The sequence below is a fragment of the Toxorhynchites rutilus genome, chromosome 3 (assembly GCF_029784135.1).
Source record: "Toxorhynchites rutilus septentrionalis strain SRP chromosome 3, ASM2978413v1, whole genome shotgun sequence".
NCBI classification, from domain to species: Eukaryota; Metazoa; Arthropoda; class Insecta; order Diptera; family Culicidae; genus Toxorhynchites; species Toxorhynchites rutilus.
Genome location: NC_073746.1, coordinates 145862977 through 145886574, shown reverse-complemented (window position 1 = coordinate 145886574; position 23598 = coordinate 145862977). Strand labels below are relative to the sequence as shown.

At 38.3% G+C, this 23598-nt stretch overlaps 2 protein-coding genes across 3 annotated transcripts in view; one reads left to right on the top strand and one right to left on the bottom strand.

The window, feature by feature from the left end:
- LOC129775525 (sushi, von Willebrand factor type A, EGF and pentraxin domain-containing protein 1) overlaps positions 1–23598 on the bottom strand; it is a 47919-nt gene that overhangs the window by 3403 nt on the left and 20918 nt on the right. For both annotated transcript variants that reach the window (XM_055780360.1, XM_055780361.1), the window contains exons 6-10: positions 15063–15245; positions 12888–15002; positions 12457–12825; positions 12057–12392; positions 11832–11982 (exon numbers count right to left, since the gene is read on the bottom strand). In XM_055780360.1, the coding sequence (XP_055636335.1) occupies positions 11832–11982; positions 12057–12392; positions 12457–12825; positions 12888–15002; positions 15063–15245 (3154 nt within the window). The remainder of the gene's footprint in view (positions 1–11831; positions 11983–12056; positions 12393–12456; positions 12826–12887; positions 15003–15062; positions 15246–23598) is intronic.
- LOC129775526 (uncharacterized) lies at positions 4628–12013 on the top strand. The gene is made up of 4 exons (XM_055780362.1): positions 4628–4966; positions 5054–5554; positions 11550–11679; positions 11740–12013. The coding sequence occupies exons 1-4, from the start codon at positions 4754–4756 to the stop codon at positions 11823–11825; spliced, it is 930 nt and encodes a 309-aa protein (XP_055636337.1). The 5' UTR covers positions 4628–4753; the 3' UTR covers positions 11826–12013.

Sequence of the window (23598 nt, the reverse complement as noted above, 5' to 3'; positions counted from 1 at the left end):
ATTCTTTAGCAAACTTAAATTGGAACGTTTTTGCAATTGAGTTATTAACTAAGGAAAAAGTTGATGAAGAGAAATCGATCAAGTCACTTATACCCCTTGCATTCTAAGCCCCTCAATTATAACTGTATTTGTCTTGGAGACCAATTCACAGGTACATTACGCGGGATTATTCCTTTGCTACATCAGCAGCAAAAGTATATGAAAAACAATATATGTAAATATGAAAAAAATACTTTCAGTTTTTTTTAATATTTTTGTCTCAAAGCTATTGAGAATGGCGTGAAAAAAATGAAAAGGTGAATTTTTCACCATAAATCCTATAAAGGGTGTGTCACATCAAATTGCATCACGGAAAAAACGCTGTAGAAATTTAATTTTTAGGAATTATATCTTCAGCTTTCGCTTATAATCAGATAAGAGTGTATAGATCACGTTGGCCATGCTTCACTGTCAATTTTTCGTAAATTTGGAAAAATGTCGTCGAACGAAAAAGAGCGTCGTGAATTAATCCTGTGCACTCATTTCGAGAATCCGGAGTTGTCACATCGGGACATCGGTAAGATGCTGGGAATCGTCCAATCCACGGTCAGCAGAGTACTAAAACGATACTTCGAGAACCTAACCATCGACCGGAAGGTGAAGAACGGCAAAAATGGATACTCCGTCAGTGAAAAAGATCACAAGCGCGTAGTTAAGCAGTTTAGACGTGATCCGAGAAGTTCGGTCCGGGATGTCGCCAATAAGCTGAATTTGTCGAGTTCATTCGTCCAGCGGACCAAGCAGCAGGAGGGCCTGCGTACATACAAGGTTCAGAAGGCTCCTAACCGCGACGAAAGGCAAAACATGGTGGGGAAGACGCGAGCCCGGAAGCTGTACACCGAAATGCTGACGAAGCCGCATTGCCTGGTAATGGACGACGAAACCTACGTCAAAGCGGACTTTCGTCAGCTGCCGGGCCTGTTGTTCTTCTCCGCAGAGGACAAATTCAGCGTTCCGGAGGAGATTCGCAAGCAGAAACTATCCAAGTTTGCCAAAAAGTACATGGTGTGGCAAGCGATCTGCTCTTGCGGAAAGCGGAGCGCCCCCTTCGTGATGACCGGCACGGTAAACGGGCAGGTTTACCTTAAGGAGTGCCTACATGAACAGAAATGGATTTCTGTTAAAAAAAAAACTACAACCTGACGTTGTACAGTACCTTATGGACAGGGTAAAGAGGAAGGTGCGAGCATACGGGCTTGGACTCGAAGTATGAATAAAAAGAAAATGCCAAAAGTTGTTGATTAGTTTTTATTTTACTGTCTAAAATTTTCAAAAGGATCGGTCTACTGGGCGAATTTCTACAGCGTTTTTTCCGTGATGCAATTTGATGTGACACACCCTTTAGTGTACCATATATGGACTCAAATATATGGTACTACTGCCAAAATGTTTTATTTAGTACCCTATACAATATTTTCCATACAGCTGGTGATTTGGTTGGGGGACTTTTTACTCGCTTATCCACCCAGACCATTTGGAAATATAAAAAAAAAATTGTACCGCGCAACACTGAAAAATATCTGAAAAAAAAGTCACAGGACGGTTGTGTCCGACCGCGTAGTTGTCGTAGGATTCCGTTAGGCTATCTGTTGATAATCGATATGTTTGAAGAATTACATGGTTAAACTCTTTAATAATTATTTGGTGGCCCTGAAAAGGGTCGTTTTGTTTGGTTGTTGGGTATTGTTTGTTCACTCCACCAGTGTTTACCGAGTTAGGATGACAGAAGGATGGTAAACAGTCGTTGGATAGTGCGTATCAGATAAAAGATGCCGAAGTCGAATGAGATATGATGAAAATACGCATGCCTTCAACCTGATATGTTGGGCTATAAAATAAACATTGATACTAGAGATGAAATGGATATCCGGCCTTTCCGGCCAATATTTGCCATTCGGTCGGATGTCGGATATTGGAGAAAATCGCTAGCTAGCTAGCTAGCTAACAAAGCATAGCAAAATCATTAAAAATAAGGTTTGATAACTGAAATACCAGATTTTTAAAAAATCAAATTAATACTTACTCATAACATTCATTTATGAACTGTACTCAAAATTACCCGGTGGTAAATTATGATGAATTAATAATAAATTTTCAAAAATTGATGATGACAACCGATTACGCTTTGCTTCGTACACCAGGCCAACTTCAGAGAACAATCTTCGCTGTAATACTACTGCAAGGAGCTGATAAAGGAGATAAATTCTAGCAATCCTTGCCCTTCATTGACTGCTTAGATTTTTATGACCACCAAATGTAAGGATCGTATTTGCGAATGATTCTAAAGGTTTCCACATTTCGTTAATTTCGTTAGCAACGGGATATTTTCCTGAAAACGAAGCTAATTACAGGGTCTTTCAGATTAAACGCTCACACAAAAAATCGAATAGCTCCTTATAAATTCTTTTTTTTCCGCTCCGTCGATGGTAACATTGCATTCCCCACTTCAAGGTGATAATATTCGGCTACTCGTTCAGTCTGATCGGATGGTTTTTAGTGTCAAGATGTACAATTTACAAGAACGTGTATTTTTAGTGAAATCGTATTACTCGAGCAACCGAAGCCTTAATGAAGCTTTGTCCTCTTATGGTTAGAATTTCAACATTTCTCGTCGTCGATTACTTCCTCTGGGGGTACGTAAAGGACCGTTGCTATGTTAATAAGCCACAAAACTTAGAGGAACTTAAAGAACGATTTTCAACAGCATCGAAGTCGTAAATCACATCGAAAATGTCCCAAAATAAGCTTTGTTTTCGTTTTTTTTTTCAAATAAATATCGATTTACTTTTGTAGAAGTTATTAAAATGTGTTGTGTGAGCGTTCAATTAAAATTTTATTTGCAGTCCCAAAGGCGTGTCGTGAGTTTCGTGTATAAGGTATTCTCTCTCGTTTCATTTACTGGTCTTGAAGAAGACGATGAGCTGTTGCTCTCAGAAGATTTGTCGCAAAATATTTAATATTCTCCAAAAACATTGCCAGCAAGACTGTTTACGTTTCAAGAACTTCTAAGAAGTCTGACTTGATCCTCGGGTCTCAGAAGGTTGCAATTAAGAAATTCTGATCTTCTCCTAAGTAGTTGAATCCTTATCAGAAAAAAAAACCCTGTTTAAGATTCCTTGCAGAAAACTTAATACTCTATTAGAGGATATCTATTTGAAACGGAAAATTTATTCATAGCTCATTATTTTTATGTAAAAATGTGTTTATTTCTTCTAAAATGAAATTCTTTATTCACTTCATGCACACATACAGTGTCTTCCAGTTTCGTATTCGCGAATGAAAAGCCGAATATCCGGCCAAACTACTATCCGTTTCACCACTAATAGATGCAAATTTCACTTCAATTTCTTCAGACCTTTTCCTCTACTTGAAACTGATCATGTTTGTCTACAAAAATTATCTTAAATGGGCATAAGAAAGGTTCACAAATACTGCTGGGTGATAGAAAATTAGTTTTTGCGCATTCTTGAGTAATCATGAACAGTTTTGCATCCATTAAAAAAAATGTTTTGCTTCGATATAACGTAACGAGGAAAAAAAATAAAGTTGCCTTATATCGAGATATAACTGTATTTACTTTCTGAGTGTTCATTCAATCCAATGCGAATTTTAATTGGACTGATAACACCTAAGACTATATGTAGAGCATATGGGAAATCACTTTTTCTAATATTTCTTCCAGCTTTTCTCACCGTATAAACTTTCCTTGGGTGAAAAATATCACAACAAAATAGACAGCTTAAACCGAACGACCCGTTCTCAAGCGGGAACGGCCTTGGTTTTTATTTAATTATTATTATTTTTAAATTGAAATAAATCGTTTCATATATCAAGTCATTTGGAACACAACTGCTTATAAAATTTTACACTTACACTAGTGCTAAATTTTTCACAGTACACAATCGGTCATAGAAATGAAATTTCACGAAGCAACCAACATTTAAGTTTCAAATTTAAATTATATTTGCTAGAATTAATCGTATCACTCACCTTACTAGCAATTTAAAAATGCCCCCGAGCTTGGTCTCGATGTCTCTGTTAGGGAACACATCTCGGTAGGAACAAAAGTTCCCCCAGTTTCATGTATTCACAATGCCGATTCTCCCCAGGCAGCTTGGTTTAGATGTCTCTGTTTGGGAACCGCCGCATGTGTCGTCAATTTCGACCAATCAGAAGTGGATATTTCCGTTAGGATAGGGGTTGAGAATTTTCAATTGTTCGACAGTTAGTTTCATGACATATATTATTTTCTTCAATATAAAAAATTGTTATGGAGTACCGAAATCGATTGATGCAAAAATTTAATCAATCCATCATGAAATAACTGAGCAATAAGCGTTTGAAATTGGACAATTTTCACGATGTGCTCGATTTTCGGGTTTCAATTTGTACCCCAATATGTTCCCGAAAGACGTAATCCTACGTCAAAAAATCACACATATCTAGAACAGCCACAATTACAACCCTGCAATTACAACCTAGCAACATCACATAAATGTAGCATTTCCTAACCACTCCAGGGAACAACAGAATTTTCGTTCGATTTTCCCACTGTGCACCGTTAAAGCAAAAGCAGCACGAAGAAACAGACTACATCAACCTGTTTGATCAGTTCCATTGAAAACTTTATCCGCTAAGGACGCGTATTCTCTGTGTGTGTGGTTTTTCTTCCTACATCCCATTCAGCATTTCCCACCTAAAAGAGGATAGAATAATGGACGAAGTCAATGAAAAGTTGAAGAACTTTATAATTAATTCAACCGCGAGTGGAATCAAGCTCAATTGTTTACCTTCGTTTTCCCGCCACCGGGAATGGAAACGAGATAACTTGTGCTACAAAGGATCACGATTGTATCAAGCTATAATCGCCTTCCTTATATTGGCAGCTGCAAGGCATTATCTCGACGAGCTGTTTACGAATGAAGATGTAAATGAAAATAACATAAACAGAAGTCGAAGTCAAAGTTTATCATTTTATCATTATGTGTGTTTTTCTACTTTTTTCCGAATGCAGTGCACCATTGAAATGCCCCACCAGCTGCAGAAAGCATTCCGCCCCCCGGAAAATTGTAACTTCTGCAGGGAAGTGCGACATGTGCCCAGACTTTCCAATGTGAATCCTGACGAGTTCGAGCGAATCTACGCTTACACCGGTGGTCCAGTGATAGTAGCTGACGCTACCGTGAATTGGACCGCAACAAAATACTTCGACTATTGGTTTTTCAAAGATGTCTACCAAACATATGGTAGGCGAAAATCGGCAGCTAGGTGTCAATTTTTCCCCTATCGGACCGGATTTCGGAACATTTACGAGGCGTTGAATTTAAGCGAAGCACGTGTTAACTACGAACCGGGACAGGAACCGTGGTACTTCGGCTGGAGTAATTGTGATCCGGAAATAGTGAAGGTGCTACGACAGCACTACGGACGGCCATATTTTCTGCCGAGAGCGTCCGAGAACAATCCCGTAGATTGGGTTTTTATGGGAGGAACCGGGCTAGGCGCGCACATGCATGTAAGTACTGTAAGTGATTAGATTGTAGATTGTTGAGTTTTTTCACTTTTTTATCGTGAGAGTCGAAAAATAGTCATTTTGTTGAAAATTTAATTTAAAAATGAAATGAGAAAATTATAAAAAAGATCCAAGCCAATTTTCACCAAATTATAAATTCAACACAAAAGCTAATTGTGATTTTACAGTTTAGTTCCATGTAAATTCGTTTTGAGAGAACGTTGCGAGAACGAGAGGTAAAACGAACAAGTAAGGAAAAAATCGGATGTGAAGTAATATGCTACGCAAGGTGTAAAATTTTATCCCTCGCGAGAAGATTTTTTTTCTCTCATCGTTTGTCTATTCCAAAATACAGAATTATTATTTATTGTTTATTTTCATTACTCCATAATTTTCAATACAAATCTTCAGAATACAAATTGTTTTGCTGATCGTGCTGAACTACTATTTAATAAAATAGGATGGTCATATGGTCATATAACAGCAATGACCCCTCGACCGTTCGCCTAACGCATGCATTGTCAACATTTCCACACATGATACACAAAACAATTGTGAATTCCACACAAAAATAAAAAGGTTCCATTATGACAAAAGGATACAAAGAGTAAACAAAGAATTTATTAGAATACCCTAAAATTTGCATGCAAAGTAAGAATTTATTCCTATTTAGATCTAAATTTATTCCTACTTATACTAAATTACTAAAAAACATAGGTTTCCTAAACACAGAATAAGTTAAAAATTGTATTTGTATTGTTGCTGTTTATTGTTGATTGTGAAGATTAAAAGTAAGCCATTGTTGTCATTGTCCATTGTTCTGTAAGCATATTAATTTAAAATGAATTATGTTTACAGCTTCGGGCTAACTTTGAGCAAAACATCAAGTTTGCTTCGGGGAATCCGAAACTTCAGTAACAAATATATTGCTCAACTGCGAACTAAGTTTTATGAGTTTAGAAATGATGATTGGCTTGATCAACCGTTTATTAAGTGAATATCACTAATGCCAACTTCTGATAACTGTTTTTCTTCTGGAAATTTTATAAATTCGGTATTGCAATAGATTGTAACGGATGTTCAAATCGATTGGAGCAGAATTCTTATAAATCTACCAGAAAATGACTGTGCAGTAAACACTAGAAATTGAACAATTTTCGTAACGCGACCGATTATCACTTTTTCAATATGTTCCCGAAAGACGTAATATTACGTGGTGTTTTCTCTCCTGATATTTGTGTAAATTACACATACATACATCGAAGCAACAAATGTGAGTGAGAGATCCAAAAGCTTTCAAAACTTGTAGGTTTAAAATGATGTATTTTTCAGCTAGTGAATACCTGAGAAACACTCATGCTGAAAATAGTAATACCTTCAAAAAAAAAATTATGTCAAAAATAGACTTTTTGGCACTCAGCGGTTTTTTCGTCTGAAAAGCCATGTTTTGACGTTTCATGCAATTTTATGACATTTGGCCTCCACTTTTTTTTTAAAGAATACCGAGTTATCTCTTGCGCGATTTTTCGGTTTTAAAAAAAACTCAAATTTTGACTTCTGCGAATCCAATTGCGAAATCCAATTGAGCTAATATTTTGCATAGGGTATTTTATCATGCAAATCAACATTTCGTAGAAAGTCTCGTATGGAAGATCGAGATGGCTATTTCGTTGGCCCCCTAAACCATACGTTTTACCCAGTATTCCAACAAAACCACTAAAGGCGCGTCCACATTATGCCGAATGATGCCGATCAGCCTGTACCAGGCGGCATATTCGGTTCGGTATGTAATGTGAACGTCCCATCGGATGCACGAAGCCGAAGCCCCATCTGGTGCACGAAGCTATCACGAACACACGAAGCACAATGCCGTCAACGCGAATTTACTTCGTTTTCTTTTGGTTCGACTTTCTTTGATCCGGACCAATTTGTTTCGGGTTGGGTTCGGCATGATTCGAATCGATTTCCGGCACGTCGGCAAGTCTGGGCGGCACGTCCACATTTATTTGGCTTTACCGGGCGGCTAAGCCCGATTGGCGTAATGTGGACGCGTCTTAAGTCCCAGAGAGTCGATTTTTGGCCAAAGAAAATATTTCGAGATGACAGTAGATCTCGACGATTCATGCAATTTGAAAACATTTGGCATAAAAATAAACCCCGATCTCCGATCTCTTTTTGGAAATTTTCGAGGATCAAAGAATCAAAACTTTGAGCTGAAATTTTGCTTGACCTATGCCTCGTGTAAAATGTACATGGTCGATTCTTTGAATTCGATGATGAAATTTTTTCCATACATTCTTTGCCACCCTACTGTAAATAATCGAGTTACCCCTGTATTGTGCAAATGCTCTTGATGCGGTCTGAATTGAAAACATTTTTGCATACACATCGGACGTTTGCATCCATGGTATAGATGGACAAACTTTGCCGCTCACCAAAGTGAACTGCTTTGGTCATCTCTATTCCATGGTCTGGTTTCCTTATTCGTTCTTACATATTTGTTCGTGACAGACAAGGTGAGTCTATGCGTGTTATGAAAAATTCTACACTTACCGGTGGTAGTGAAGGTGGTGAGACTTTATTATCCCCAAAGTTTCGACGACAGCCTTGTTTGAATGATTAAACGTTGATAGAGATTTTAAAGGGTATTTCAATTGGGACGCTACAAAAGTGGACCGATAGGGACAGTAAACAACGCCATATCTTTTCCCGCTCTCTTGACATTTGTCTTCAGTAAAGGCCCATTTATACGTTGCTAGTAGCTGACTTGACAGTGAGCAGCTACTGAGCCGGTGAACTCGCTTGACAAATCTGAAACCGTTTTTGTTTTATTTAAAAAAAAAACTTTTGTAGCGCTCTTATTGAAAAACCCTTCATTATACAGCCATTCCATGCCAAACCGATATATTGGTTTAGATTTCCTTGAAAAGCGGTAGTTCTGTTCCTTATCACAAAATATTAGATCCGTATTTTTTGACGTAGGACTACGTCTTTCATTTCTATATCGGGGTGTAAAATCAAAGTTTCGAAAACGAAAGCGTTACGCCGGAGACCGAGATTTTGAGTGTTAATAGCTCCTAAACAACTGAACGAAATGGTATGATAAACACTTCATTCGAAAGATAAAATGTCTACGCGTTCTATACTTGTTACTTTCTGATCCAAAAACTTGTTTCAATAGTCTTAAATTTGCTTTCAAAATAGGCTATTGAAATCACCAATCGGTATATAAGCGAGCGCCGCTCGGAAATCCACTCAGTTCTAATTGAACAGCGATTGGAGCATGTTATCGCTGTTGTGGTGAAGCTCTTCATTTATCATGAAAGCGCGGATGAACGGTGTCACCAAGAGCCTGTTTGTGCACCTTAGGCCAGAAGGGAATCCATCAGGAGGAGAGTGATGCTACAAACGGTTCCCCGGGAAGATCTCGAAGCAGCCGCTACACACACACACATACACGCACGGAATTCTTTCCGTTTGGATCGAGAAAGATCCGGAAAATAATCTGCCAGTTCCTCTAGGAATTTAAAAATACATTCATGTGAAAGAGTGTATTTGAATGTTTTCTATCCATGTAACACTGTGACCAAATATGTTTCAATCAAGTGCTATTAACAGATGGTTATCGAGTTAGCATTAACCACTGGTGGGCTTCCAGTATCGAGGAAAATGTGGAAATATCTAATCGTTACTGAAAATAATCTGCCAGTTCCTCTGGGAATTTAAAATTACATTCATATGAAAGAGTTTATTTTAATGTTTTCTATCCATGTAACACTGTGACCAAATACATTAGGTTTTGTGATTTTTCAATCAATCGCAATCAACAGGATAGCTTCTGAAGATTATTCTTCCCCATCAGTAGGATATTTCCGTATCCAATATTGGATGCATAAAACCTTGTGCCTCCAACGTAACGCTCTCGTTTTCGAAGTTCTCCAAATATTCATTCATTCAGAATGAATTCAGATTCAACTTCATACAAATGATCTCTAAATCAACGATCCCTACGTCACCCTTGCGGTTATACCATAGATATAACCCACTTCCTGTTTTTATTTTTTCAATAGGGTGCCCATTTTCATTTTAGGGTGGTTCGAAATATCGACTTTTTCCCCTTTTTTTTGCAAAAATGACCTTTTTAAAAAATTCATAACTTTTGAACTACTGAACCGATTTAGATGGTCGACATATAAAATTAAAGCTAATTAGCTAGTCTTTCTTGTACAAATTTTACACTTGCAAATAAATTAGCTTTTGACTTTGTCATTATTGATTGTATTTGTTTTTTTTATAGTTATCATGATCTCGGCACCAAGGGCGCTATATTTTTTATATTTTTTCTAGAAATCTGAGGATTTTTTACATAACATATCCAAAATTGAGAGCGATGTTACTCTTTGTTCTTAAGTTATGATTTTTCAAAATTAACCGATGGTACGAAAAATCATTTTTCCCCTTTTTTTCAAAAATCACATTTGTCAAAAATCCATTACGCTTGAAATACTGGACCGAATCAGATGATCAGTATATCAATTTGAAGCCAATGAGTTGGTTTTCTTTGGAAAAAAAATATCACACTTACGTAAAAATTGAATTCTAGTTGCACAGATATAGTATAGTCACAAGGAATATTGAAAAAAAAATGAAAACATGTTGACTTTGAAAAATTATAACTCATACACAAAAAAGAAAAAAAAAATCAATTCAGATATGTTATGTCAAAAAAACTCAACATTCAAGAAAAAAATATAAAAAATATGGTGCCTTTGGTCCCGAAACCATGTAAACTATGAAAAACAATTACATCCAATAATTACGAAAACAAAATTCCATTTTTTTGTCAAGTGTAATATTTTTCTAAACAAGAATAGCTCATTGGCTTTAATTTGATATGTCGATCATCTGAATCGGTCCAGTATTTCAAAATTTACGAATCGTTGTGGTGGAAAAAAGGGGTGAAACTTGATTTTTCGGACCGATTAATTTTGAAAAATCATAACTTAAGAACAAAAAATAACGCCTCTCTGATTTTTGGATATGTTATGTAAAAAAACCTGAAAACTATTTTTAAAAATCCATTTCCCAAGAAATAGTAGCTAATTAGCTTTAATTTGATATATCTACCATCTAAATCGGTTCAGTACATCACAAGTTATGCATTCTTAAAAAAAAGTCATTTTTGGAAAAAACGGGAAAAGTAGATTTTTCAGACAACCCAAAAGTGGAAATGGTCACCCTAATGTAAAAATGGAAAAAATTGGGTCTAATGTTTTGCGGTAGAGAACAAAATTACCACTTTTCACGAAAATCTGAGAACCAGTATATCGGTTTGGCATGGAATGGCTGTATAAAGGTTGTTGTCTAATTATATCGCACTTAAGAGACGAATGAACTCTCAGAGTTTAAAGTCTCTCTAATTCAATACCTTCCCTTCCTTCCCCATATCGCACTCAAAGCACGTCTCTATCATGTCATTGTGAGTTCACAGTGAGATCAGAATTTTATTGTACATTCATGAATATTGATAAAAGAAAACCAATGTCCAAACCAAAAACCAAAAATCAAGAAGAATGTTTGTTGGAATGTTTATCTGATTTTTTTCTTCAAGAGTTTATTACTAAAACTAGAAGTATTAATAATTAATAGTTTCGGATTTTCCTACCACTACAACATAACGGGTTTGAAGTTAAATTCAATTCATATAATAAACAGGTTTTCTAGGGCCACCATTTGGAGTGTTGAAGGAGCTAAATCAACGGATTTCTTAATTGTTACAAAAACACAATTCAAAAACAGTTGTCGTCAAAGTCCTACGTGATGTTTCCTTCTATTTTCTACAGAGCCTTCTATTTCTTTTTTCAAACTTTGTTTTGTACTTTTCATTTTATCTTATCGTTCATACCCAAAACAGGAAAGAGACTCTATTGGCATCGGTCACTTATTCTTGATCCCCAGCTTCAACAATCGTTCACTCAAAATATGAATCTCTCCTCAGGTAGACAACGTTCGGTTGCCATCCTGGCAATCCCAGCTGAAGGGAGCTAAAGAATGGATTCTAGCGCCTCCACCAGAGTGCTACTACAGCTGCAACTTCTTGACAGTCGTTGTACGAACCGGGGACACCAGTGAGTATAATATTTTTCAGTATAACCCGCAGATAATACGTACATGTCTTATCTTCACAGTTGTTCTCGACACCAACAAATGGTACCACAGAACGAATGTACTCTCTGGCGAAATCAGTATTACCGTTGGCGCTGAGTACGATTAGACTCACCTGGAAATGATGGTCGTGCCCGGTGGAAATTCGACTATGTCCTCTCTTATTTCAAGATCATTGTAGAAACTCACAACATGCGGTTCATTGTTACGAAACACACACGATCCGTTAGCTGATGGAATGCGATGGAACAACGGATCATCGTCCTCTGAAAATTGTAAATAAAAACGAACCTTAATCGACAGACTCCCAAACAAAGTGTTCTATAGTTTGCATACGCACCACAAGTAATCGAACGTCCGATCCACAGCCCATCCTCGCAGATTATCTTCCACGTAGTCTGCTCTCCCGTTATACTGGCAATGCAATCAAACGTTATTTCCGTCCCGGAGTGGAATCCTTCCTCGCTGTCATCAATTTGTTCGCCATTTTTATACACCAGCGAGCCATGAATCTTCCCCGGTGGTCCACAATCTCTGCCGTCATTCTCATCCTCCGAAGATGTTACGTTGTTGCCGTCCAGAATAATTACCGAGCTGCTATCATCATCTCGTGACTTGCGAGATGCTATGTAACCACAATTGATGGTTTCGGGTGTCAGTGAACCGAGAGCGCAGTCTGCAGAAAATAATAAATATTATCAGAATGATTTGAGCCTGCACTGCTTCAAGCCTATACATACCCATTTGAACGGGAGCCATATTTCCCATGCCAGTTTCGCACTGTATCATCACAGAGCTTCCATGGGCGATGGTTAGACCAGCACGATATCCCCCCTGATACATAGCATGCATGATTGGTGGCAGGACACAGGGCGCTGGCAAACATTCCGGGAGTGAACTCACAGCCCATTCGCCATTCCAACAGCGTAAATTTGATGGGCCCTGTGTATTGTACCCGGGATCACACTGGAAGGTGATCATCAAGGCATTTTCAATTGTTTCCATAGGAGTAAGCGCGACCGTGGTTGACTTGATGGCATCCATGGTAGTTAAATCAACCGGTGTTCCGTAATACTTTCCATGCTCCGTTGAAGGCACGAAACATGGTTCTGTAATGAAATGATAGCAATGATCGCTCAGTAGACCTAGAAATAATATTATCCATACTAACTCATACTACAGGTTGGTTTGATCGGCTTCCATCTTCCCCTCACACACTTGGAAGTCGCGTTGGGGCCCGCCATATTCGAGATGTAACCCTTACTGCAAACTATTCTCACAATGGTTCCAGCTCCAAAGGGTTCATTAGGATCTTTTCCCAGTCTTACAATCTCCAGCTGTCCGTACGACTCACTCCCTAGCGGTTCGCACGGTCCCTTGAATTTGATCTTTTTCGTCGGATCGACACCATCTGCTCCGGTTGCGTCCGTCTGGTTTACAACTCCACCGGCATTTTTTCTATTGTTTTTCTGAGCCCTCCTGTTCTCCTCGGCGGAGGAAACAGACGCTTCCTTAACATCGCGCTTCCGGCGAATGATCTGCGAGTGCAGCTGCTCCATTAGAGCAGCCGAAGAAATTGGCTTTTTTTCGGTGTAATTCTGGTGATAAGGATGCATCGCGTAGAATTTGTTGCTCTCCTCCGAACGTCCATGCACTTTCGGGGCAAGTTCTGATGCAAATTGCCAACTCGTATGGTATCTGTCGGTGACCGGGGATGGAAAATAGTTAGAGTAAATGTCGTTCTCGGTTATATGATTGGATCGGTTGCTCCCTGGGATGTCATATAGATCGTACTTGTACGTTGATTCCTGATTGATATCAGGAACCGTGATTGGAGGTTGAATCTTTGGCTTGGAACGTGCCTTGTTGACTTTGGTTCGTACCACTTTAGTCTGCTTGGTAGTAAATTCATCATCGAAATCATTTGCCCCAATCCGTGCCTTGTGAACTATTCTATTCCTGGACACAAGTTCAGGGTCGGTGGTGTACCATCTACCATCTTGGACGTGAATATCCTGATTTTGTTCCAGCGGACGCATTTTATTGTAACCCAATAAATTCTGCACATAGTTTCTATATTTGGCTTTAATCCGTTCGTAGTACTTGCTGTAGGCTTTCTCCACCTCGGAGAGCTCACGTTTTTCGCGACTCAGAACAGTTTGGAAAGCATTTCGGAGAAATGCATTCCGATTCGCCTGGATGCTCCGTTTCACCCTAAATCGTTGAAAATCGTCAAAATTGTAGTGCCGTTTATGGGGCAACTGGCCTCTATATTCCACAGCGTTTCTCTTCACAATCTCGTGGGGTTCGCTAGGATACATTCTGTTATATTCATCGTGTTCCTCAAGCTTACGTTTCAAGTACCGATAGTGCTGCTTGAGGTAATTCGATCTATTGTAACGCATTCTCAAATCTATCGACCTACGGCGCCTGTTCCAGCGCAATCTGGGGTGTTGCCCGGGAATACAATTAGGTAGCTCTTTGGGGCTCCATTTACCACCGATACAAGTCGCACCTGGAGGACCAGTGTCGATCACGTATCCTTTGTCACACTCGTACATTATTTGCTTATTGTTGATAACTTTTCTCACGTATGGTCTGTAGTCATAAAGACCCATATTACCCACCAAAAGCACTTTTCCGTTCGGGATATAGCCAGGAAAAGCGCAGTAAACCTCCTGGCACTGCGGCGTTTCTCCTGTCCAGTTTCCAAAGGAACATATCAACACATAATCGTTCGGATTCGATAGCTCTTTTCCCCCTGGAGCAGTCAAATTATATCCATCCTTGCATTTGAATCTCGCTCGCATACCATGCTCTGTTTTCGGAGCCAATACCATTCCGAACTTGGGTGGTTTCGGCATAGTCTTGCATCGTGCTGGAGCACATCGAGGTATCACACTCCACGTACCATTATTACATGTCGGCGGTGAAAGCGACGAAAACGGAAACTCGTAGTGTTCATCACAGATTACCTCCAGTACCGTACCATGTTTTACCTTTGAGCTACTGCCAGTCGTTGGTACAATCGTTGTTGAATTGACATCCACATCAAACTCGATAGGTATCACCTGTCCCTGGGAAATAGAAGGAACTACGCAAGGGGCCAAACATTGGGGTAGTGGATACCTCCATCTACCATCTATTTGACAGACTGATGACGTGTTTCCCACAAGTAGCATCTCCGGGTGACACCGGAAGATTATGCTGGCACCTAGGCCGGTTCCGCTTTCAATGTTTTCCAACCAACCGTTGTATAGAGTGCCAGGTTGGCCGCAGTTAATTTCTGGAATATAGAAAATTCTTCGGTTGGGACCAGTTTCAATCCCCATAAGACATCTGTTACCTTTACAAGCTGGGAGGGTTCCAGTCCATCGTTTATCGGCGTGACAACGACGTGAGCTTTCGCCAACCAGAGTATATCCATAACGACACTCGTAACTCACTACCGAGTTGTAGGACGTACTGGTGTATATCGCCTTTCCATTTCGAGGGTTTTCCGGAGAAGGGCACTGGACAGAAGTCACCACTAAAATTGAAAGTACAATATGGTTTGATGTAAGCTTGGTCTTCGTCGTTCCGTCCAAACTGCCTATTACAAATAAACTCAAATGTTTTTATCTGTGCACTTTGGAGGCATCCGTGCATTCCCTCTACAAATTCCTGTTGTGGAGAAATCTATTTCATCTTAGTTGGATGTGATACGGGAGAACCTTTCAATCAAAATCGCCCGAATTAGGTAACCAACGAGAGCTAACTTATAACAGAAGCTAGATGTAGACCAGACACCAGTTCTGATGGTTTCCCAAACCCTGGGGAGAGTCTAAATAATTCATCAGGAAATATTAAATACGCCGATCAGAAGAATGAAGGCTGCCCAAAAGAATCTCTTTCAAACAATTTGACATTAAAAAACCAAAGGCAAATTACAGATATGCGCTAATCGTATTATTTGAAGAGCTTTTTCTGCCATATCTGTCACTTGAAATTACAATGGCCAAGGAAAGCAAACACTTGCTTCATAGAATAACCAATCTAAACCAAAAAAAATATTCCAACGACACAACGTAAGATGAGATTTGTATGTGCAGCTTAGCGGAAGTGTGATACAGTCAGAGTAAAACAGAATGAGAAGAAGATTGCAAAATGGATAATATGAAATCCTAAAACAATAGAGTGCAGTATTTCAGCCGACATGCAAAGTTTGATCCTAACGTCTTTGAGCAAAAAAATCCTCACTTTCCCGCCTTCATCGGTCACTACAACCATCACCACCGCCAATCGCTAATACTCGCCTTCGTTATTCATTTTGCATTCTTCTTCTCAATGTTTGCATTTTGTTTTTCTTTGTTTTATTTTCCTACACGTGTATTTATTGAGTTGTTCTCAGTTAAAAATAATGTGCCAATAAAGGACGATCCGAAGGAAAACAAAATGAAAATGAAACAAGTATTAGAGATTGCGGTAATGATTTTATTCAAGAAATTAATGTCACTGTTGTGTACAATTCTCAATTCTTCAAAATCTTGCTGTTGCTTGTCTGGCCGAACATTCACAACAGCAAGTAGAATACTTAATTTAATCTACTTAAAATTTGTTCGTTATATTATACTTCTACGCTAGACAACTAGTATTATTTTCAGAAAATGCTTTGTTCGTTATGAGCAGTTTTCACGCTACTGTGTCTTTTGGTCGGAAAGAGAACTTATCCGCCTCGAAACGAGATCAAGGTATGATATTCATTATTATCTATTGGCGTACAGTGAGCAGTAATTTTATCAATGGGCAATCCGTCACACATATTCTGCTCTATCAAATACTCTAACCACCCTAGTCATGCGCATATTTTCGCGTGATTAAACGTCACAACAATGCAATTGAAGCCCCTAACATTCAGAATCGGTTTTCGTTTTTATCGATTTTGTGTATCGTACCGCTATCACCATTTACATCTACTCAGCGGTTGGTTGAGCTTTAGAAAAATTAGGAAGATTTATAAAAATATCCATAGGTGAAAGAACGAGGTTGAATGAGAACGGACAACTAACAAATATATATATATATTGAATGTTTTGATTAATATTTTGAATATATATTTTGAATGTTTTAAATTAAGTTTTCTGATTTATGAAAATACTTACCGTAGTATGAACAATCACAATGGTGCTATAGCCAATATCGACATCAGCAAAGCAGACTATGCTCCAATCGATAGAAAGGAAGAAAAGTATAATATGCCTCCTTATGAAAAATGAATAAGATGGTCCTGATCCGACCCCCTAAATTGAGAAGACCATAAACAACCTGAAATATTAGTTTGTTTGACAACTTCAACATTGAACATTAGTTTGACTGCGCTTTCAAATGCCAGTAATTCAGTTTCTCTGCGATCATATACGCTCTACTGCTTTGCAACAAGAAACGTTGGACTATTTGTGCTATTAATATTACAAAAATAGAAACCTTATATCAATTGTCTCCGCTGTCCCCTCCAAAAGAACAATTGAACAAAAGGAAAACTCTTGCGTCAAAAAGGCAATATTCACCATATGTCCTGATACGAGAAGCATGTACAAGATTTAATCCAGTTCTTCTACAGCTGAAAAGCCAATGAGCCTAAATAAAATAAACAAATGGAATCAATAAAATATTGAATTGAATAATTGATTATGTTTTTGTTAGTTGGTGTGATTCATATTTGTAATAAAGAGAAATACAGAGGCCAACTCAGAACAAACAATTTTTGTATTTCCAGTGCTTAAGATGTTTTAAACCTGTATATGCCAAATTGCGACAAAATGCGTTAATTGTGATCGCTTATGATCTGTTCATAAAAAATACACACGTAAAAATAAATCGTCTGGTTGGCTCCAGTACACAACAGTCCGTTTGCCGGTCGATTTAGGACCACCTTCCCCTATATAGTGACTATGGTTTCCAACATTGAATTAAAAACTACGTAAATTACCATAGCCAATGACGGTTTATCATACATATGGCTGCTCATTAGACCTCATTTACATTGGTTTCGAGTAATAAGAAAATTTGGTCGTGCGAATTCATACATATTGTAATTGTAATTCATAGTAATCCTCTACTTATGACTGCAAAGAAAAATTACTATACGAACGATTACTGCACGAGAGATAATCGAGTAGAACAAATTATTTGCGTCGAATATCATCCACAATTCAGAGTAAACCTGTGTGACAACTGCTTGTGTTCTTGTTTCGATTAAAAAATTCACCATTTCATGTTGTATAATTGAACTTCTGCAAAACTTCTTGGTGAGCATGTTTTTTGTCAGTGTATGTTTTTGTATTTACAATCGTCAATTTGTTTCCCCATGCACAATGAGCATTCGCAGTGCATTTGTAACGCAAAAAAAATCAATAATTTTCACTCTCAACACAGAAGAACCGTTCAAATTCTATTCCTTTTGTGCTAAACAAAATAAGTTATTCTCCTACTGTCTGTGAGTGAGTCCTTGTTTCGCCTTAAAGTGATGACACTTTCAATAGAAACGGTTTATGTGTATATGTGTAGTTGCTTACAGAGCATGTGTATCTAAAAATTGTCAGTACAGTAAATGCTCCAGAATGAAACATTCTATTAAACACATTTAAACAATCAACAAAAACAATAACATCATTTGTTTTATAGTATAATATGCCTTTATTTGAGAACAGCAACCAACAACAAAAATTGTAATGGGTTGTATCTAGGACACGACCACAGTTTTCGACATAGAATTACGGAATTATATTATTCAATCCACTTGTCTATCACTTCGGATATTATTTTAGAATGCATCAAAATTTTTGTAATATATTTTTAGCTATTTAATTTTTGTTACTTCAGTAGAGTCGAAAAAGTCGAGTAGAGTCGAAAGCTATCAGCACTTCTCGTTTATTTGGTTCAACTCGCATCAGACTTTCTCCTTCTAACTCAGATATCGATCACAAACTATGAACCCTATTACTCCTATATTCCGCTTGAGATGTGATCGAACCCTACAACATGCAACAGTAAGGTTATCCTGCTGGAATTTGAAAGCATACTTTCATGAAATATACGTTTATCTAAATAAACGCAGTGTATATCTATATTCCAAAATTCTGGATACTCTTCCATATCCGCACTAGCACAAAACATTCTCGTATGCTGCTCTTCTTTGTCGTAGCACACCTCGATACAGAAGGCTTCCTCTCCTTGTATCGAGCTGTGTGATATCCGCGCATCTGTGTTTTCATTCTATTCTATTTTTGGTTTCCGCCTGTAGCCCTGAGAAGGGCTCTTGTGGAAAGAAACTCTATTCCATACACCCGACAAGAAAACAATCCTCTTCCGCTCGATGCTCTGCGGCAACCATGTTGCTTCGATGACCATCAGAAGTGATGTAGCTTCAGGAAGGGAAGGAAGGAAGGTTTTGTATTATAGAGATTTTATACTTTTTCAGTTCATTCGTCTCTAGCCTTGAGAAAGGCCTTTGGAAAACTTTACTCTACTCCAGCACTACACCTCCACCCTCAATGCCTTGAGAAAGGCACTCGATCCCTCGCCGTCCAGCTCGTCCAGCAACGATGTAGTCCATTCGGTGTCCACGCAACGAATGATGTAGCTTCAATTCGCGGATGGCTTATTTAAACCAAATATGTTGAAAACGGACAGAATCGAATGTATCAGTTACTCGTTATTGACCGCTCTGTTCGGGAATGCACACAAATCGGTAGAATAAATGTATGGGAAAATGAGAATACTTCCAGTTTTCATTAATTTGAACTGTTTAGGCATTAGTGGATTGTACTGTATAGTATATCAAACGAATCTTAGAGAATTTCTAATTCCTTTGGTATGCAAAGTATCAGAATTTGTTCGCTGTGAAAATAGTTAATAACGTTAACTTTATTTCCCAAAAACGTTACCTGTTTTCTGATTTGGCACCTTCCTGAAAGACGTAGTTCTACGTCAAAAAAATTAACTACTAAAGAAAATAATGTAAACCTCAAGAGACAAAATTTTCGGAATCTCTCAAGAAAAAACTAAAATCCCAAGTCAGTACTTGATAAGACCGTTTTCGCTGCTATTACGTTCTAAACGCGTCTTTTCCTCGAAAATGCTAATTTTGAGTAGTTGCTAGCGAGATGTTCTGCAATTCTTCAATCAGAACCACTTCCAGCGGATTCTTGTTTCGAAGGGTATGTTCTCGGATATTTCGTTCAAGATGATCCCTTAAATCTTCAATGGAGTTTAGATCCGTGATTGGGGAGGATACGGTAGAGTTGATTTGAAGTTGGAGAGAAGCCATTCCCTAATAAGCTTCGAAGAGCGTTTGGGATCGTTATTCCAAACGAAATGGAAATTAGATCCACGACTCAATTTCACTGCACTTCCTATGAAATTACGCTTCAAAATGTCCAGATACATGATCGGTCCATAGTAGATTCAATAACCATCAAGTTCCTGGTGCCGTTTGCACTGAAGGTACCCCAAATCTTCACATGGACACCACCATGCTTAACAGTCGATCGAATATTTTTTGGATCAGTAGTTTTCAGTAGTGGGTTCGCATACTCTAACAAGTTTATCAGATACAAAAATATTGAATTTGCTCTCGTATCAACGATACGGCATTTTACCAGAATCCTTCCGATTTAACTGTGTATTTTAGTGCGTATTCCGCTCGATTCTTCCTGTTATAAGAAGATATGAACGGTTTCTCTAGAGACGCAGCCACGATATCTCTTATCATTGAATACATTCCGTACTGTTTGAAGGTTTACTTTGAGGTTAGCATATCGCGAAAGACAATCCACTACTTTGGGAGCAATCACTCTGGGGTAATTTTTGATTTCCCACATAATTATGCATGGTTGGTGGATTATAAGCTTTGATTTAAGACTTCTCCCGAGTATTAAAAGACCCGTTATTGACAGCTTTGTTCGGGAATGCACACAAATGTACAGAACAAATGTATGGCGAAATGGGAATGCTTCCATTTTTCATCAATTTGAACCATATACAGACTCTGGGATTGTAATGTATAGCATATGAAACAAATCTTAGAAAATGTTCGGTTCGATTGGTAAGCAAATCCGTTCGCAGCACGTGACGTGACCTGTTTTCTGATTTGGCACCCTTAATGAAAGACGTAGTCCTACGTCAAAACATTATTTTGAGATATTTCAATTTGAAGTTTGGGCTCCCACTAATTGACCGGCTGATCAAATTTCTATTTTATCGTTCACGTGTTACAAACAGGATGTCTTCAAAGCAATGAGATTATGAAAATTACACATAGATATAGAAAAAAATGACTTTTAGTTTTGGTACACTCAGTTTCACTTTGGCAGAATGAAAGTCAAAGAATATGATTTTTCAGTTCAGTGTAAAACCCTACCTTTCCATGCTGTGAGCGCATAAAATTTCCTTCGAAGCTTTGTGTAATATTTCTTCTTCTTCTTCTTCAATGGCACTAACGTTCCTAGAGGAACTTCGCCGTCTCAACGGAGTATTACTTGCGTCATTTTTATTTGTACTTAGTTGAGATTTCTATGCCAAATAACACGCCTAGAATGCATTCTGAGTGGCAAGCTCTAGAATACGCGTGATCACAGTGCAAGTCGGAGGAAATTTCTTTGACGAAAAATTCCCCCGACCAGAACGGGAATCGAACCCGAACACCCGGCATGTTAGTTATGACGCTAACCACTCGGCCAGACGGCGCCAGTGGTTGTGTGGTTAGCGTAACAGCCTCACAATCCGATCGGTCTGGGTTCAATCCCAGCTGGCGTCGTTGGGATTTTCTGTGGCGAAAAATCTCTGGTTACGTCTTCCTTCGGAGGACGTAGTAAAAGAAGTTGGCCCGGCTCATGAGTTGTTGAGTCTGATAGGTAGGAACAGGTGAAGTCGCCTCCCTGATGTCGGTGATTGGTACTGAAGTGGCGGAAATCGGCCGACGAAAAATAAGCGAAGATAAAAAAAAAAAAACCACTCGGCCAAGGGAGCACGGGAGTGTAATATTTCTATGTAGTTCATAAAATACTGATCAAAACGTTTCCCACCACTCGAACATTACTGTGAAACAATATTTAAGGATCTCTTCTTCTAGAACCTCCTGACAAAACAGTTTAATTGAGTAAAACTTGACAAATCTCGAAATTATTGCTCGACAATATGATTAATTGAGGTGCATGGGGGCACGGTCTCTTGTTATAGATCATTGCATCAAACCTTACTTCAATCCTCTGTGCTTTTCCTTCTAACACGAATTTTGATGTTTCTGTAGTGTTTTTTTATTTACCATCTTCGTTGTTATCTTTTTCGTGCTCACGAAGATATGAAATAAAAAAATCTCCGTCTGCGAATGATGGACCTCTATAGCAGCGTGCAAAGCAGAGGGTCAAAAGCTCCTAAGGAGGATGGTTGTAAAAGCTGTTATTCATGACTAATACGTGAAGAAAAATAACTCTCCGCTGCCGCAATTGGATTTCGATTGGAAAAGTGTGATAAATAATAGAATATATGACCGTTTCAATTAATTGTACTGGTTTCTCTCTTCATGGTTCCTAAAGACCTTTGTCGCATGTTGTGACACATGAGATTTTCGGATTTTCATTGCGTCGAACAGTCGATTGATGTAAACGGGAGTAAACGGAAGCAAAATTACTTGGGTTTTTCTATTCATATCAATTAAGGTCAATGGAACACATTGACACTATGATCCTCTGAACTTTAGAATGATTTGGAGAATCTATAGAATCTGATGTTTTCATAGCCAGCATAGCATGCGGGCTGTATGAACCATTTTGGGTAAGATTTCTTTCTATGAACATTGCAAAAGTCGTGGTTGAAATGGTAGATCAATTGGTCTGAACTTCAAAATGTTTTGGAGGAACTAGAACATATAATGTTTCTATACATTCAAAGACAATGTCGCACGTTGTTGCTTGATGAGGCATCACACGCACTGCATGCCATCCGTATTGGAAGTGTAAACAGGAGAAAAAATTACACTGAGGGTGTGTAAAAAAAGCAAAATCGATCCAAGATGTATTTAGGTACGAACTAAAAATGTCAAAAAATTAAACTGGTCAAAGAATATGAAGGGTGAGGGAGGGATAGTATTTATGTATTATAAAATGGGTAAAACTGAAGCACACATATAGAAAAACTGGATAAAACTGGACAATATTTCAAAAACCTGGAAGATTTAAGGATTTAACTGTTTGGCTGGATCGAGCAAAAAAACTGGAAGAATCCAGTTTAAACTGGAACAATGGCAACGCTGTGCAGAGATATATTCGATTAGTTGATAAATGATTACTTTGAAAAATAGGATATCACTAGCTGAGGCCAAATTTTATTCGAATGAATTCAGTCAGTTCGAGATTGATGCCAAAACAACTGAATCACGTTACGTCGATTGCGTTGCTCTATGGTATGTTTCGTAGTGAAAACTATACGTTATGAAATATTTTGAGGAAAAGTTTTTTTGTATATAGAGAACCAACTCCATTACTTGATCTCAGGAATGGCGCTACTTATCGACAGTTTAATGGTCACCTACTTTTGGAATTTTCCACTTTCTAACGGTAATTCAAATTTCTAGAGAATCAAAAAAAAATTTACCCTTCGTTGAAATTCTAAAATCCCAAGGTTGGCGCTAAAATAAAACAAAACTGTCGGCGTTGTCCATCGATACTACGGAAAATTCGTTAGAAAGCTCCATTCCTAAGATCCATGAAAGAACGCTTTAGGATTCAGATTTCACAGTCAAATGAGCTCTGCCTGGTAACAAAAACAAACTCGAGAACGAGGCGGTTTCCAATAAAGTGGATATTTAGACGCGAGCATACTCGTGATGCTAACGCAAAAACAGG

Bases quoted from the DNA above. Each gene is read 5' to 3' on its own strand.
- LOC129775526 (XM_055780362.1), top strand. From the start codon at position 4,754: ATGGACGAAGTCAATGAAAAGTTGAAGAACTTTATAATTAATTCAACC. The intron at 4,967-5,053 runs GTAAATGAAAAT...TTCCGAATGCAG, and splicing joins AGCTGTTTACGAATGAAGAT to TGCACCATTGAAATGCCCCA. The intron at 11,680-11,739 runs GTGAGTATAATA...TTATCTTCACAG, and splicing joins TGTACGAACCGGGGACACCA to TTGTTCTCGACACCAACAAA.